This window comes from Pseudorca crassidens, chromosome 16 (assembly GCF_039906515.1).
Source record: "Pseudorca crassidens isolate mPseCra1 chromosome 16, mPseCra1.hap1, whole genome shotgun sequence".
In the NCBI taxonomy this organism is placed as follows: Eukaryota; Metazoa; Chordata; class Mammalia; order Artiodactyla; family Delphinidae; genus Pseudorca; species Pseudorca crassidens.
This window is the reverse complement of record NC_090311.1, coordinates 78,868,604-78,882,192: the sequence shown is the minus strand read 5'-3', so window position 1 is coordinate 78,882,192 and position 13,589 is coordinate 78,868,604. Positions and strand designations below refer to the sequence as shown.

Genomic DNA, 13,589 nt, shown 5'->3' with positions numbered 1-13,589 from the left:
AGATGTTTCCTGGTTAGCCAGCAGGGCTGGTCAATCATCCAGCTTCCACATCTTAATTCAGCGTTCATGTCGCCGGGGGAACTTGTCAACTAGAGCTCATCTAAAGTGACCGCCAGAGATGACCGGGAAACTGACCCCTACGCTGTGGTTCCAAAGCATGCTGTTCAGAAATGTACTCAGACAAGACTGCAATAGCCTGGAAAGGCTGAGGCTGACGGATGAACAATGTGTTCATGTCCAGCTGTGTAATACACAGTGTAATACAAACACATTTGGGCTTAACTCCAGGGCTGATGAGGGCACCTGGCAGCTGAGGTGGTCCCTACCTAAGAGTTATGTTTTCAAACATCTTCCACTACTTGGAGAAGTTTTATTCATCTTGGAAATGTGACAGATCTCTTTGCCATTATCCTGTTTGCACTTCCCTCCACCCCCCTATTCTTTAGATAAGCAAACTATTTGATTTACTCAAATGGTACCTGTGCCTGGTCTTTCTATCAACCACACCTATTACTATCCTTTGTCACTAGAGCACTCATGCAGTCCTCTACTCCACTAAATAAACCATGGTAACATGCAACGCTTTTCAAAGTGAGGTTTGGAACCTTTGGGGTACGATGTAGCTCTCTGGAGGGAGGAATGCAGAGTGCTACAGCTCAGTACATCCCCGCTGGTAGCCTCATCCACCACTCTGGAGAGCTGTCCTGGCAGGAGAATATGCAGTGTCTGCCTCTGGAAGCACATCCTCAGGCCGACAGCAGCCTGCACTGGGACCAGAGTCTCTTTACTACAGCCTGTACCTCTGGTAAGATGAACTGCTCCACAGGCTTGTACCACAGCTTGTTCACCTGCACCCCACAGCTCGGAGGACTGAAGCGAGCAATGAAGAGGGCCTCCTACAGATCGGGGGGAAAAAGACAAGAAGAAATACCCTATGTCAGACACGGCACATGCAGCAAGTTTTCAAGTTACATGTTGGTCAGCTAAATTCTCAGTGGCCCCGACCACAGTCACTAACATTGTTCTACTGCGGTTTAGGCATCATTCGGGTTTTCTAGTGCAATCATGGTTATTAAATAAAGCTACTGAAGATAATCAAAGTTGTCATGAAGTTCTAAAACACTAAATATAATCCAGATAACCTTAAAAAAAAAAAGACACCTTGAAATGAGGAGCATTAGGGGAAGTGTAAGGTGTTAAATTAAGCCGACTTATTAGGCTTAGCCGCAAAGGGTTAAGAATAAACTGAAAGATCACAGATTTCTACATAGAACAAAGGTACTCAGGAATCCCCCTTCAAAAAGAACCTTTAGAAGAACAAACAAAAACAAAAAAGGGAACATAAAAGAGAACTGATCCTCATTATGTCTATTGTTTGCTTTGGGCCCTTACTTCTTGTTTTGGGCAAGAACACTTCCTTGTTCTCACACCTATTCTAGACACCGATTTGCCACAGGGGACGCTGCTGTTAAAGCCACCAAGACCATGCAGAAGTTCAGAATGAAGGGGGTTAATGAGTTAGCGTAGTTCTTCCATTAACATCAGCTCTTGGCAACGCTAGGGTAATATTTTTTTCCATCGTGACTCCCTGTGAACCCATTATGATCCACCTGGGATTAGGCCTTCCTTGAGGACAAAGATTAACCTCTCCTTGGGTAAAAACATGGCAACTAAAGGTGAAATCAACATGACCAAAATACTGTACATCTGAACCAAACAACTTGAATGACAACTCAAACATTATGAATAGTTTAAAAAAAGACTATATATACTAAGAAAATTAAGTATCAAAAAACATTCAAGATTGATCCTAATTTCTAGATAAGGTTGACAGTGGAATTCAGAGTACTGCTATTCCAGTTACCTATTTGAGCTTCGATATCAATGAAACCTTTAACCACAATAATATATGAACTCCTATACTTGAGTAACATGACAAAGCTTTTCTCACTGGAATCATCACTAAGATGTGTTCCCTCTCTTATATTTATATTTACGTCATTAAGCACATTTACAAACTACATAAGTTCTTTAGAGGACAAAGGACTAGGATAAACTGCAAACAAGAAATTTAACCTTTATTTGTGTGTTTATCGCTGACTGTAACATTGTACCCTGTTAGTAACAACCAACATTAACAATAATACAGGGGGACTTCCCTGTGGTCCAGTGGTTAAGAATCCAACTTGTAATGCAGGGGACGCTGGTTCAATCTCTGGACGGGGAACTAAGATCCCATATGCCACGGGGCAACTAAGCCCATGTGGCGCAACTACTGAGCCCGTGCGCCACAAGTAGACAGCCTGTGCACCACAACTACAGAGCCCATGTGCCCTGGAGCCTGTTCACAACTACAGAGCCCACACATCCTGGAGCCCGCACACTGCAACTACTGAGCCCACAGGCTCTGGAACCAGCATGCCACAACAAAGAGCCCGCATGCCGCAACTAAGACCCCGTGTGCCACAACTAAGACCCGACACAGCCAAGAAATAAATAAATATAAAAACATTTTAAAAGACGCCTAAAAAAAATGAACAGAGTTCTGCTTCCAGTGATATCAAGACCAATTCTCCTATAGACAACAATTATGAACAGTAGACAAAACATTTAAAAAAAAGAAAGAGCTGAAGGCACTGGGATGCACACAAAGCCGGCAGAAACTGGAGGAAAAGCAATACCAAGGAGATGAGAAAGACACTGGGTGTGCTTCCCCCACTTTTTGTTTTTTAATGGCTCTTTGTCTGAGGCATACCTCAGGGGGCACCTAAATTCTGAAATAAAAACTGCAGTCTTTCTGTTTGCAAAGCAGAAGGCAGGGTGGAGACAAACACATCAGCTAACAAGTGAGGAAGAAAACCCCAGAAAGGAAAGGGTCACAGACAGAATCCTCAGTTCTTCACATAAATTCTGTCCTAATCTGTGGCTGACTCACGAAGTACATACTCAAAACAGAATCCAAGCAGCCCATCTAAGTCCAAAAGAATAGACTAGAGATTTCAGCTGCTGCTCACTACAAGGAAGACAGCGTTTAGAGTCTGTGCCCAGCTAATTTAACTGACTGCTAAAAGAAACAAACAAAAAATCAATACTCCTCAAAGAATATAATAGGATCCAGAGATCCTATAATGAATTATTCGCAATATCTAGGATATAATCCAAAGTTACTCGATGTAAGATAAAACAGGAAAATGTTACCATGTGCAAGAGAAACAATGATAATCAATGAAGACAGGCCAAGATGACTCCAATTTAGAATAGCAGACACAGGATTTTAAAACTCTTATTACAAGTAAGGTCAAGCCCACAGAGAAAATATGCTCAAAATGAATTTAGAAAAATAGTAAATTTTAGAGAAATATAAATTACAAAAGAGAATTAAATGGAAATTCTAGAACTAGAGAGTACAATATCTAAAAAAAAAATTCACTGGCTAGGCTTAACAGATTTGATATGACAGAAGAGTCAATAAATTTGAATACTGATTAACAGAAATTATCAAATTTGAAAAGAGAGAAAAAACTGAAAAAAAGAAAGAACAGTTTTGTGATCTGCAGGACAGTACCAAAAGGTCTAACATACATGTGGCTGGAATCCCAGAATGAGTAGAGAGAAATGGGGCTGGGAAAAAATTTTTGAAGAAATAAGAGCTGAAAGTTTCCCAAATTTGGTAAAAGACATAAATGTATGGATTGAAAAACTTGGCAAACCTTGAGCAGAACAAAGAAAAACCACACCAAGGTACAACACAGCCAAACTGCTTAAAACCAAATACATATAAAGAGAAAAATCTTAAAATTAGCCAGGAAAAAAACAAAACCCATATTACATACATCATACACGGGAACAACATAAGGAAGGTTGACTTCTCACCAGAAAAAATGGAGGCCAGAAAACACTGAAATGACATCTTCAAAATATTGAAAAGAAAAAAAAGTCAACCCAGAATTTCAATAGCCAGAAAATATCCCACAAAAATAAAGGAGGGGAAGAATAAATGCAAATTAAAAACATTTTCAGAAAAATGAAAACTAAGCAAAATCATCACCAGTCAACCTGTACTACAAAAATTGGTAAAGGATTTGATTTGGGCCAAAGGAGACATTCAGGAGGAATGAAGAGCACCAGAAATGGTAAGTAAGTGGGCAAATATAAAAGGCTTTTTCCTCTAAATTACTTTAATACAGTTAGCTGTTTAAAGCAAAAATTGTAACACTGTGTTGTGGGATTTATAGCACATATAGATATAAGGCATATGACAACTAGAGCAAAGACAGGGGATGGTAAATGGAATTATATAATGGCAAGGTTCTTATATTTTACATGAAGGGGTACAACGTTAACTTAAAGAAGACTGAAAAGTTCAGGATATATATTGTAATTCTTATGTCAACCAAGCTCCCACAAAGTAATAGTACAAAGAGCTGTAGCTAAAAGAACAACAGAAAAGTTAAAATGGAATTGTAAAAAATACTCTATTAACCCGAAAGCAGGCAGGAAACAGAGGAAAAGAGAAACAAATAAAAAAAAGTAGAACAGAAAACAAATAGCAAAATGAAAAACTGAAATCCAACCACTTTAATAAATGCATTAAATATAAATGGAATAACCCTCCATGTAAAAAGCAGAGACTCCCAGACTGGATAAAAAGGAAGACCCAACTACATGCCATGCACAAGAAATACAATTTCCAGCAATATATAAAGAATAATATGTTGTGATCAAGAGGAATAGGAAATTGATTTAACACTGCAAAGTTAATAAATGTAATTCATCACAGTAACAGAATAAAGGAGGAAAAACCCTGGAAACATTCCAGATGCCCATCAACAGAACACATAAACATCATATATTGTTGGAATACAACTTCGCAATTAAAAGAAGGAAAAGGAAAAATTCACTGATACAATGACATGGATGAGTTTCAAAACCATTATGTTGGGTGAAAGAAGCCTTACACAGGAGAGTGCTTAGTATATGATTCTATTTATACATAAAATCCTACAACAGGCAAAACTAGTCCATGTTAAAAAAAAAAATAGAACAGTGGTTGCCTCTAGGTAATGGGGTTGGGTAATGGGAGTTTGGATTACACAGGTTTACACAGTTTAAACAACCGAATGCACCTTATACTGTAAATTTTTTTAAACCATAAACAAATATTAAAGTCTAGTTAATTATATGCACACTAAAATGTTTAGGGTTGAAGGGTACTGATGCCTGTAAGTTAATCTAAAATACATTTTAAAAAAAAGATAGATCAATGAATGACTACAGACGTCATAAAGCAAATACAGCAAAATATTGTAGAATTTAGGTGGTGGATATACGGGTGCTCATTGTATAATTCTTTCAAGATTTCTGCAGTTTAAAACCCAGGGACAGATCTTTTCAAATACAATTCCTTGCTACACTCCTTCAGATACACTCTGTGAACAAATTAGGTTTTCTCAAATATCAGAAACAGTAACCCTAGCTGTTTTAAACTTTTATTCCCTCTACACCCTTATTACAAAAAAGATTTAAAGCAGCTGTTAGCCTGTATTATGGTGATAGACTTTTAGGGTTGGAAGAAAGAGGCAATAAGACTTGCTTATACCTGTAAGTCCCAAACTTTAAATATTCGTTATCAACTTTTGAAATTCCTTAGGATTTAGGGGATTTTAGGTTGGAAATTTCTAATCTGGTCCAACTCCTCCTTTCCTAGGTATAACACATTTATTCATTAGAATTCTCTCCTCAAACTAGCACTGTAATACATTACACTATAATGTGTCTAATCAGTAAGGGAAGAAAGGTGGAAGTCTCCCAACCTACTCATTGCCATGAGGAAAAGCTGATGATTTTGAAAGAGAAAAAGTGGGGAAAAGCATGTACGAAGCAGTGCATACCTCCTGTTCTGCTTGATAAAGCTTGACAGTGATGTTCCTCTGGAAACCCACATCACTGGCATCATAAAACACCCCGAGGCTGGTAATAACGATTGGATAGAGAACTCGGAAGCTCACGCTGACAACTCGGTCCTCAGAGAGCCCTGATGAAGTGTCTTCCAAAAGACTGAACGCCTCAATTTCCTGATTCAAAACTAAGGAATTAACGAGAAAAGGAGTTTTACATAATCAAACGAAAACAAACTTTTATTTTACTAATATGAAGTGGGCTTGATAGCAAAATCTAGATAATTATACGTTATATAATTCTTTCACAAATGGCAATAAATTTTTAAAGTGCTTCAGAAATATGGCTGCTTCCAGAAAAAAAAAAAAACCTCATTTTGAAATTTAAGAATGAAGTTTTCAACCACATCTAAGTAAAATATTTAAGAACTACTTTAATAAACTTTTTTTATACATGTGTGCGTCTGTATGTATAAACGCTACAGGGGAATATTAAATTTAAAGGCATCTATTAGGAAAGGTTGGATAAATGGGGATAATAAAAACAGTACTAATTGCAGTCATAAATAATGAGTAAATTTAGTCTTGCTCTGCAAATTCCAAAAATCCCACGTCTTGTTGAGCAATTTTTGTGATGTCGGGCAATTATCACAGTACGAAAGTAACTGAAATCACTTCAACTAACAAGACAAGCACATCAAACACAGTAAGCATTTCTGACCACCTACTATGTGCCACCTCCCATCATATTTAATCTTTACAACTACTCTATGTGGTTGTGACATTATCTCCAGTTTACAGATTAAGAAAATGAGGCCCAGAGATACATCTGATTAAGGTCACAGAAAGTGGCAGAGCCAGGAATCAAACCCAGATTTATTGACTTCTAATTCAGTGCTTTTTCTATCTCCCCAGAGCTGTCTAATCAAAGCCAAAAACAGTCCGTTTTGGAAAATTTTCTCAATTACCATAAATGAATCAGGATAGATTACATGAAGCAGCTAATATGGCTGAGAATATCAGTGTCACCTTGAGAAATAACATAAAAACTTATTTTAAAAGATTATTTTATCAAAGTTCTTTGTATTTTTTTAGAGCTGTGGTTTTCCAACTTTACAGATCACACAACCCAGTTAAAAACATTTGTACACATATTAATGTCATATTTATGTACAAAATATACACATATTAATGTCAGTTAATATATTCAATATTAATAAAGATTACATTTAATTTTCAGATAAAAATAAATCCTGTTTTCTTCCCATACTCCAGCAGATCATTTGGATCCCTACTTTAGAGTTCCTAGAACGCTATTTTACACTTAGTAGATGCTCAATAAAATGTGACTAAATGGAATTGATGGCTCCTTCCCAATTACACACATGAGCAGGAGGGAAAAAAGGAGGATACAGATTTTGTCATGGGCTGGGGCAAGCACTGGCTGGAGAGTCTAGACTCCAAATATACTGGATAATAACAAAAGTTTTTCTCTTTAATATACTCAGTAAATCGGATATCCAAAGTGAAGCATGTCCATTAAAGGCAGTAGGTTAAGCACATTATAACACAACTATTTTCTACCTAAAACAAATGCTCCTTGAACTTCAAGCTACCTGGACACAAGACAGCCTGCTGCTTTGATAATGCTATTAATCAAACTTCTATACATCCAAGAGTATCATGATGATTAATGTTCACGGCGACCTTAAGGTATTTAAATAAATCTAAATGCCATTTAAATTATCAAAGAGATAAAATTAGGTTCAATGGTAATTTAGTTATATCTATTTTTAAAAATTGGTAACCTAGGTATTATATATATGAAAATTTTCTATTAGTGAAAAACTCCACTCTTTTACCATTAATGAATAATAGCACTTAAAATAGTAAAAGTCTGGTTAATCTAAAGGTAAGGTTTCTTAAAATTTGGTTTGGCTTGGTTTTGGATTTCAAACATAATTTGTTCTAGGCTACTCTTACATCATCAGTGATACAATATTTTATTAGGTTCATGGTCCCTTTGGGACCCCAGTGAAAGCTAAAGCACCCTCTCCCCAGAAAAAAACAATCATACACAAAATTTTGCTTACACTGTTAACTAAATTCATAGACATCCTAAGTAAGATACCTCTGCTTTACAATGCAGACCTGAAAATATGGTCCAATTCATTAAAAAATATGATTGCAACCCTATTTTACAAAAAGGCAGGTCCTTTAAAAATAACAATATTAAATACTGAACATGTCCCAGGAACTATTCTAAATATTTCATATGTATCAACGTATTTCATCCTCAAGTCAGTCCCTATAAGGTAAGTACTGTTTACCCCCAGTTTACAGATGACGAAACTGAGGCACAGAGTAGTAAATAATTGTTCGAAGGTCATACAGCTAGAAAATGATGCAGCCTAGACTTAAAGCCAGGAGGCCTGACTCCAGAACCCACGCTCTTAACCATTACACTACTGCTGCCTACAAAGGCAAGGTGCACATAATTATAGAGGTGTGACAAATCTTAAAACACCTGAAGTCATAATCAGTACATTTAAGATTTGCGAGAGTTTCATCTCCCTTAGAACCACAGCTGAACATAATGGGAAATGCTAATAAATAAAGATATACAGGTATAGAGTTATTAACTTTCTAAAATTGGTTCCCTGGTAAAACGGAGAACCTAACTAGGATCACCTTTCTTCATCCTCATCAGAACTACCACAAATTTTTAACTGTAAGGAATAAAAAAATATTACTTGTATTTTCAATTTTTTTTACTATTTGTTTCTCTTGCAGAAGCTTAGGCAATAATTCTTAGAGAAAGCTGAGTCACAATATTTGTATCAAGGCTATTATAAACCAGCAGGCTGGTGAAATCATCAGTTTTCCTTAAGTTTAAACTTCAGTAACTCAGGATTTGTCTATGCTTAAGGAATTTCCAGATGCGTTTGAATCATACTGAAAAATAAACTCTCCTGGATCCTAAAATTACATATCTATCTATGAAGAGTCTTCACAGATGCCCAGAGTGGTTAGTCTGTCAGGAAGGATGAAAGCTACATTTTGAGGCAAGTTTGATTTTAGTCCGCTAAAAGCAGACCACGGTACTTATTCAGCTCAACAACTCTTCCTCAACATCAAACCTGTGCAGTAATCCCCCGCTCCCCAACCTGCCATCTGTGGTTTTGCTTTTCAGTTACCCACAGTTAACTGTGGTCCAAAAATATTAAATGGAAAATTCCAGAAATAATTCGTAAGTTTTAAACTGCATGCTGTCCTGAGCAGCATGATGAAATTTCATGCCATCTATCTCCACCCTGCCTGGGATGTGGCCCATCCCTTTGTCCAGCATATCCCACCGGTGAGTCACATAGTAGCCACCTCAGTTGTCAGACCAACCCTCGAGGCATCAGAGTGCTTGTGTTCACGTCACCCTTATTTTACTTAACTAAGGCCCCAAAGCGCAAGAGTGGTGATGCTGGCAATTCGGATATGCTAAAGAGAAGCCATGAAGTGCTTCCTTCAAGTGAATGGGTAAAAGTTCTCCACTTAATAAGGAAAAAAAAAATCATATGCTGAGATTGCTAAGATCTACCGCAAGAATATTCTGTGAAGTTGTAAACAAGGAAAAAGAAATTTGTGCTAATTTTGCTGTCACACTTCAAACGGCCAAAGTTATGACTACGTGCAGGAAAAGTGCTTAGTTAAATGGAAAAGGCATTAAATTTGTACAATAAGATATTTTGACAGAGAGAGACCATATTCACATAAATTTTATTATAGTATGTTGTTGTAATTGTCCTATCTTACTATTACTTACTGTTATTAATCTCTTACTGTGCCTAATTTATAAATTAAACTTTATCATCAGTATGTATGAACAGGAAAAAACACGGTATACACAGGGCTTGGTTCTAGCAGGATTTCAGGCATCCACGGGGGGGTCTTGGAATGTATCCCTCGTGGGTAAAGGAAGACCAGTGTATACAGCAGTCATAAGGCTGAGGAAAAAGAAGACTTACCTGGATTCGTGATGTTGAGTAGTTTGCAGGAATAAGGATCTTCCCTGTCTTCCACAGGCACCTCACAGCCATGAGCACCTATTATGAACTTCACAAGCACACTGAGAGATGTGTTGGCATTAACATCAGTTACTGACCTTCACCTTGCACATGCATGTTTCCTCATGCCCATTTCAGAGCTTTTACTTTGAGACACTAGTATTTATTAGGATTAATAATAACTTAATTTTTTTTTGCGCGCGGTACGCGGGCCTCTCACTGTTGTGGCCTCTCCCATTGCGGAGCACAGGCTCCGGATGCGCAGGCTCAGCGGCCATGGCTCATGGGCCCAGCCGGTCCACGGCATGTGGGATCTTCCCGGACAGGGGCACGGACCCGTGTCCCCTGCATCGGCAGGCGGACTCTCAACCACTGCGCCACCAGGGAATCCCCTAACTTAATTCTTCTAGTCTAGCAAAAAGGGGGAACAGGCAAACTAGGAGTTGCTAACTACCAAGTGACTTATGTGTAAGCCCTCTACTGCAGGACTACATTAAAGCAAGAGTGGGTACGTTCGGCCTGGCCACCAGCAAATGCTCATGCCATTTAACAGCAAACTACGGTAAAGACAACTTCTTATGCCCACACGTAAAAACACATCTATACCTGCAATCTCCTTCACTCGCTTTCTTCTATTTCACAAAGTGTTCCTTTTGCTTGAGCAGTCTTTCTACCCCAGAAGAGGACCCCTCCTCTCGTAGACCTTGCTTCACTAGCCACCTGTAACCCATGGCTCCTTCCCTACACATTATAAATACAATGAAGTCTGACATTAATTTCTATCCACCTACCATCCGTCCTTGTCCCCATCACTTCCTTTACAGTGAAGTCCTACAAAGGAACATCTAAAACTGCAGCCTCTGGTTTCTCATTTCCCACTCATTTTATAAAACGGAAATTTTAGCTTCAGTACCCACCACTTCCACCGAGATGTCTACCACCAATACAACTAGCAATCTGCTGTTCAGTCAACAGACACTCTTCAACTCTTCCCTACTTGACTTCTCTGGGGCTTGACAATGCAGGTCTCCTTAGAAAGCTCTCTTTCTCCACGTGGCCCTGCTCAGTGGGATCCCTGACTCTTCCTGCCCAGCTCATCCATTAGAGTGGATATTCCCCCAGGGCTTTGCCCTGGGATCGCTTCTCACTCGGCTCACTCTTTCCACTTGCTCTCCCTGGACAATTTCTATCCCCAAAGCTTCAACCAGCCTGGGAATGATTCCTGAATTAGCATTTCTAGTTTAGACCCAACTTCTAAGGAAAAGATCCATGAATTAATCGTACATCTTCACCTAGACGGCCCACAGACAGCTGTGTACTACAGTCTGCTGCTACTGGGTCATGAGGGCCAACTGCAAAATTTTCAAGAATTTTGTGAGCTGGTTATTAAGCACAGCTTTTATTAAAAATTAAATTTATAAACTTACAATTAAATACATTCTATTAAAAACAAAGGAAATAAATGCTCAAATTCATCATTTCTTATTTATTTCTCTATCATCTCTGATGTTATATGTATCCACTGTATCTGTATGATGGGGATATTATAATGGTGTGCCACTGCCTATCTTCCCCAACTCTGTGTTCAGAGACATCACATTAGTCGCTTGAAACTGGCCATGGTGGGAACACTTAAAGCATGGAAACTGGCAAGCACTACAAATAAGGGTTTGATTTATTGTTCTGTTGATTGTCTAGACTTAAAGTGATGGAGAAAATGTTAGTATTGCAGATCAAACTTAAAAATGTGACATGTTTGTGGCCATTCCATTGTGAATAGTACAAAAAATTGAGGAAATACTCTTCCATTGTTCAAAACCTATCATCTGATTCAGCAAAGACGTCACTTCATTGACTAAGAGTAGAGTTCTGTCACATACCTTAGTTGTCACTTTAGTCTTTAAAGGAAATATTCATGTCAGAACTACACTCTCGTCAACCGCAGCCACAGGTTGGTTATAGATACAGAAGTCTGGCAAACAATGACGCATTCTGAGAATCAATATGGAAGTTATAATAGAGAGCATTATATACCTATTATCTGTCAATTATGTGCCCCAGTCTTCATATCAATAAAATTTATAATAAACATATACATACATATAAGCATGCTTTTCTTCAGAGAGTCAGTGAATAAACATTTACCAGCACCAGGTACATGCAGATACCTCAAACTCAACAAATCACAACTAAGCTCCTTCCCCAAGAAACCTGCTCTTCTCATCTAGTATCAATACATTTTGTCTTAATTGATGATTTCATTATTCTCCAAGTTAGAAAGCTAGCAACCATCCTAGAGTCCTCTTCCTCGTTCTACATTCAATTACCTAATTTCCTTAAAAGGTCACCACTTTAGACAAGGACTGCTAAGGGGCTGAGCTAAATAGGTCTCACCGGCTCCCTGAACTCTCAACACGTTGTTCTGCACAATCTGGTCACTGCCTACCTCTAACAGTTGTAACAGTTATAAGCCCTCCCTTCTTTCCTTTTTATATGATAATCTCTCTCTCTCTGCTTCTCTTTCCTTCCCTAAGTGCTCTCTCTCACACTCACCCACAAACACATATACTCCCTACCCCATAATCTCTGCACTCCAGATACACAGAACTGTATGGAATTTCCCAAACACTCCAAGCTATTTTGTATCTATTTAATTCATAGCACATATAACATTTTATTACACTATTACATCTATTTCCTTCTACTAAACTCCAAGCCTCCATAAAGACTCAGGCTATATGGTATTTATCTATGTATTCTACTATACATAGTATACTACCTGTATACAGAGGATACTTAATAAATACTTGTGAAATTGACAACTTACAGCTTCACTACAAAGGCTTTTAATTAAATAGCGTCCTTGAAATATATGTGGAGTCTGGCTCCTTCAGTGAAATGCAAGACCTGAAAGTAAGCCATAACCACAGAAATGAAAACGGTTTCTTTTACGAACGGCCAATTAAGGCAGAATACCTTTTATAAACAACTAGCATTTAGAATAAAAGTATAAACAGAAATGAATAAATGTGTTAAATTATTGCAGATATTTACCAAATTTGTTTTTTTTAAGCTATCTTCAATAGTTTTACTAGATCCACAAAATTACTCTGCCCCAGGAAGAAGTTTCCGGCTAATATCTACTTTTATATAGGTATCCCATCATTTTTATAAAACAAATCAACAAGCTTACTAAATTTAAAATAAGAATGCTATGATAACAAATAAATTACTGATGAATGCCTGAATGTTAATTCTACTCATTATATTTAGCTCTGAGTCATTCCCTCAATAGTTTTTGAGTGTCCTACTCTGTGCCAAGTTAGGTTCAAGGTGCTGGAAATACATCAATGAAAAAAGCTGAAGCCCCTATGATCATAAAACACAGTCCAGTGAGGAAAGACAATTTATAAATATACAACTAAATATAATAAACGTGCTAGTTGGTGATATGTATTATAAAGAAAAATAAAGTCAAGTAAGGGAAGACAGAGTTGGAATAGCGCTATGATATCTAAACAGAGACCTGAAGAAAGTGAGGAAGTGAGCCATGAGGACATGCAGTGGAGGAATGGTACAGGCAGGGGGAACAGCAAGTGCAAAGGCCCTGAGGCAGGAGCACATTTAGGGTACT

General features: G+C 37.9%; 1 protein-coding gene across 4 annotated transcripts in view; it reads right to left on the bottom strand.

Annotated features, from left to right (window-relative positions):
• Positions 1–13,589, bottom strand: part of B3GALNT2 (beta-1,3-N-acetylgalactosaminyltransferase 2) — a 58,148-nt gene that overhangs the window by 23,058 nt on the left and 21,501 nt on the right. For 3 of the 4 annotated variants that reach the window (XM_067711052.1, XM_067711054.1, XM_067711051.1), the window contains exons 3-5: positions 9,917–10,017; positions 5,892–6,085; positions 801–896 (exon numbers count right to left, since the gene is read on the bottom strand). In XM_067711052.1, coding sequence (XP_067567153.1) covers positions 801–896; positions 5,892–6,085; positions 9,917–10,017 — 391 coding nt within the window. The remainder of the gene's footprint in view (positions 1–800; positions 897–5,891; positions 6,086–9,916; positions 10,018–13,589) is intronic. The other variant, XM_067711053.1, reaches the window with a different exon arrangement.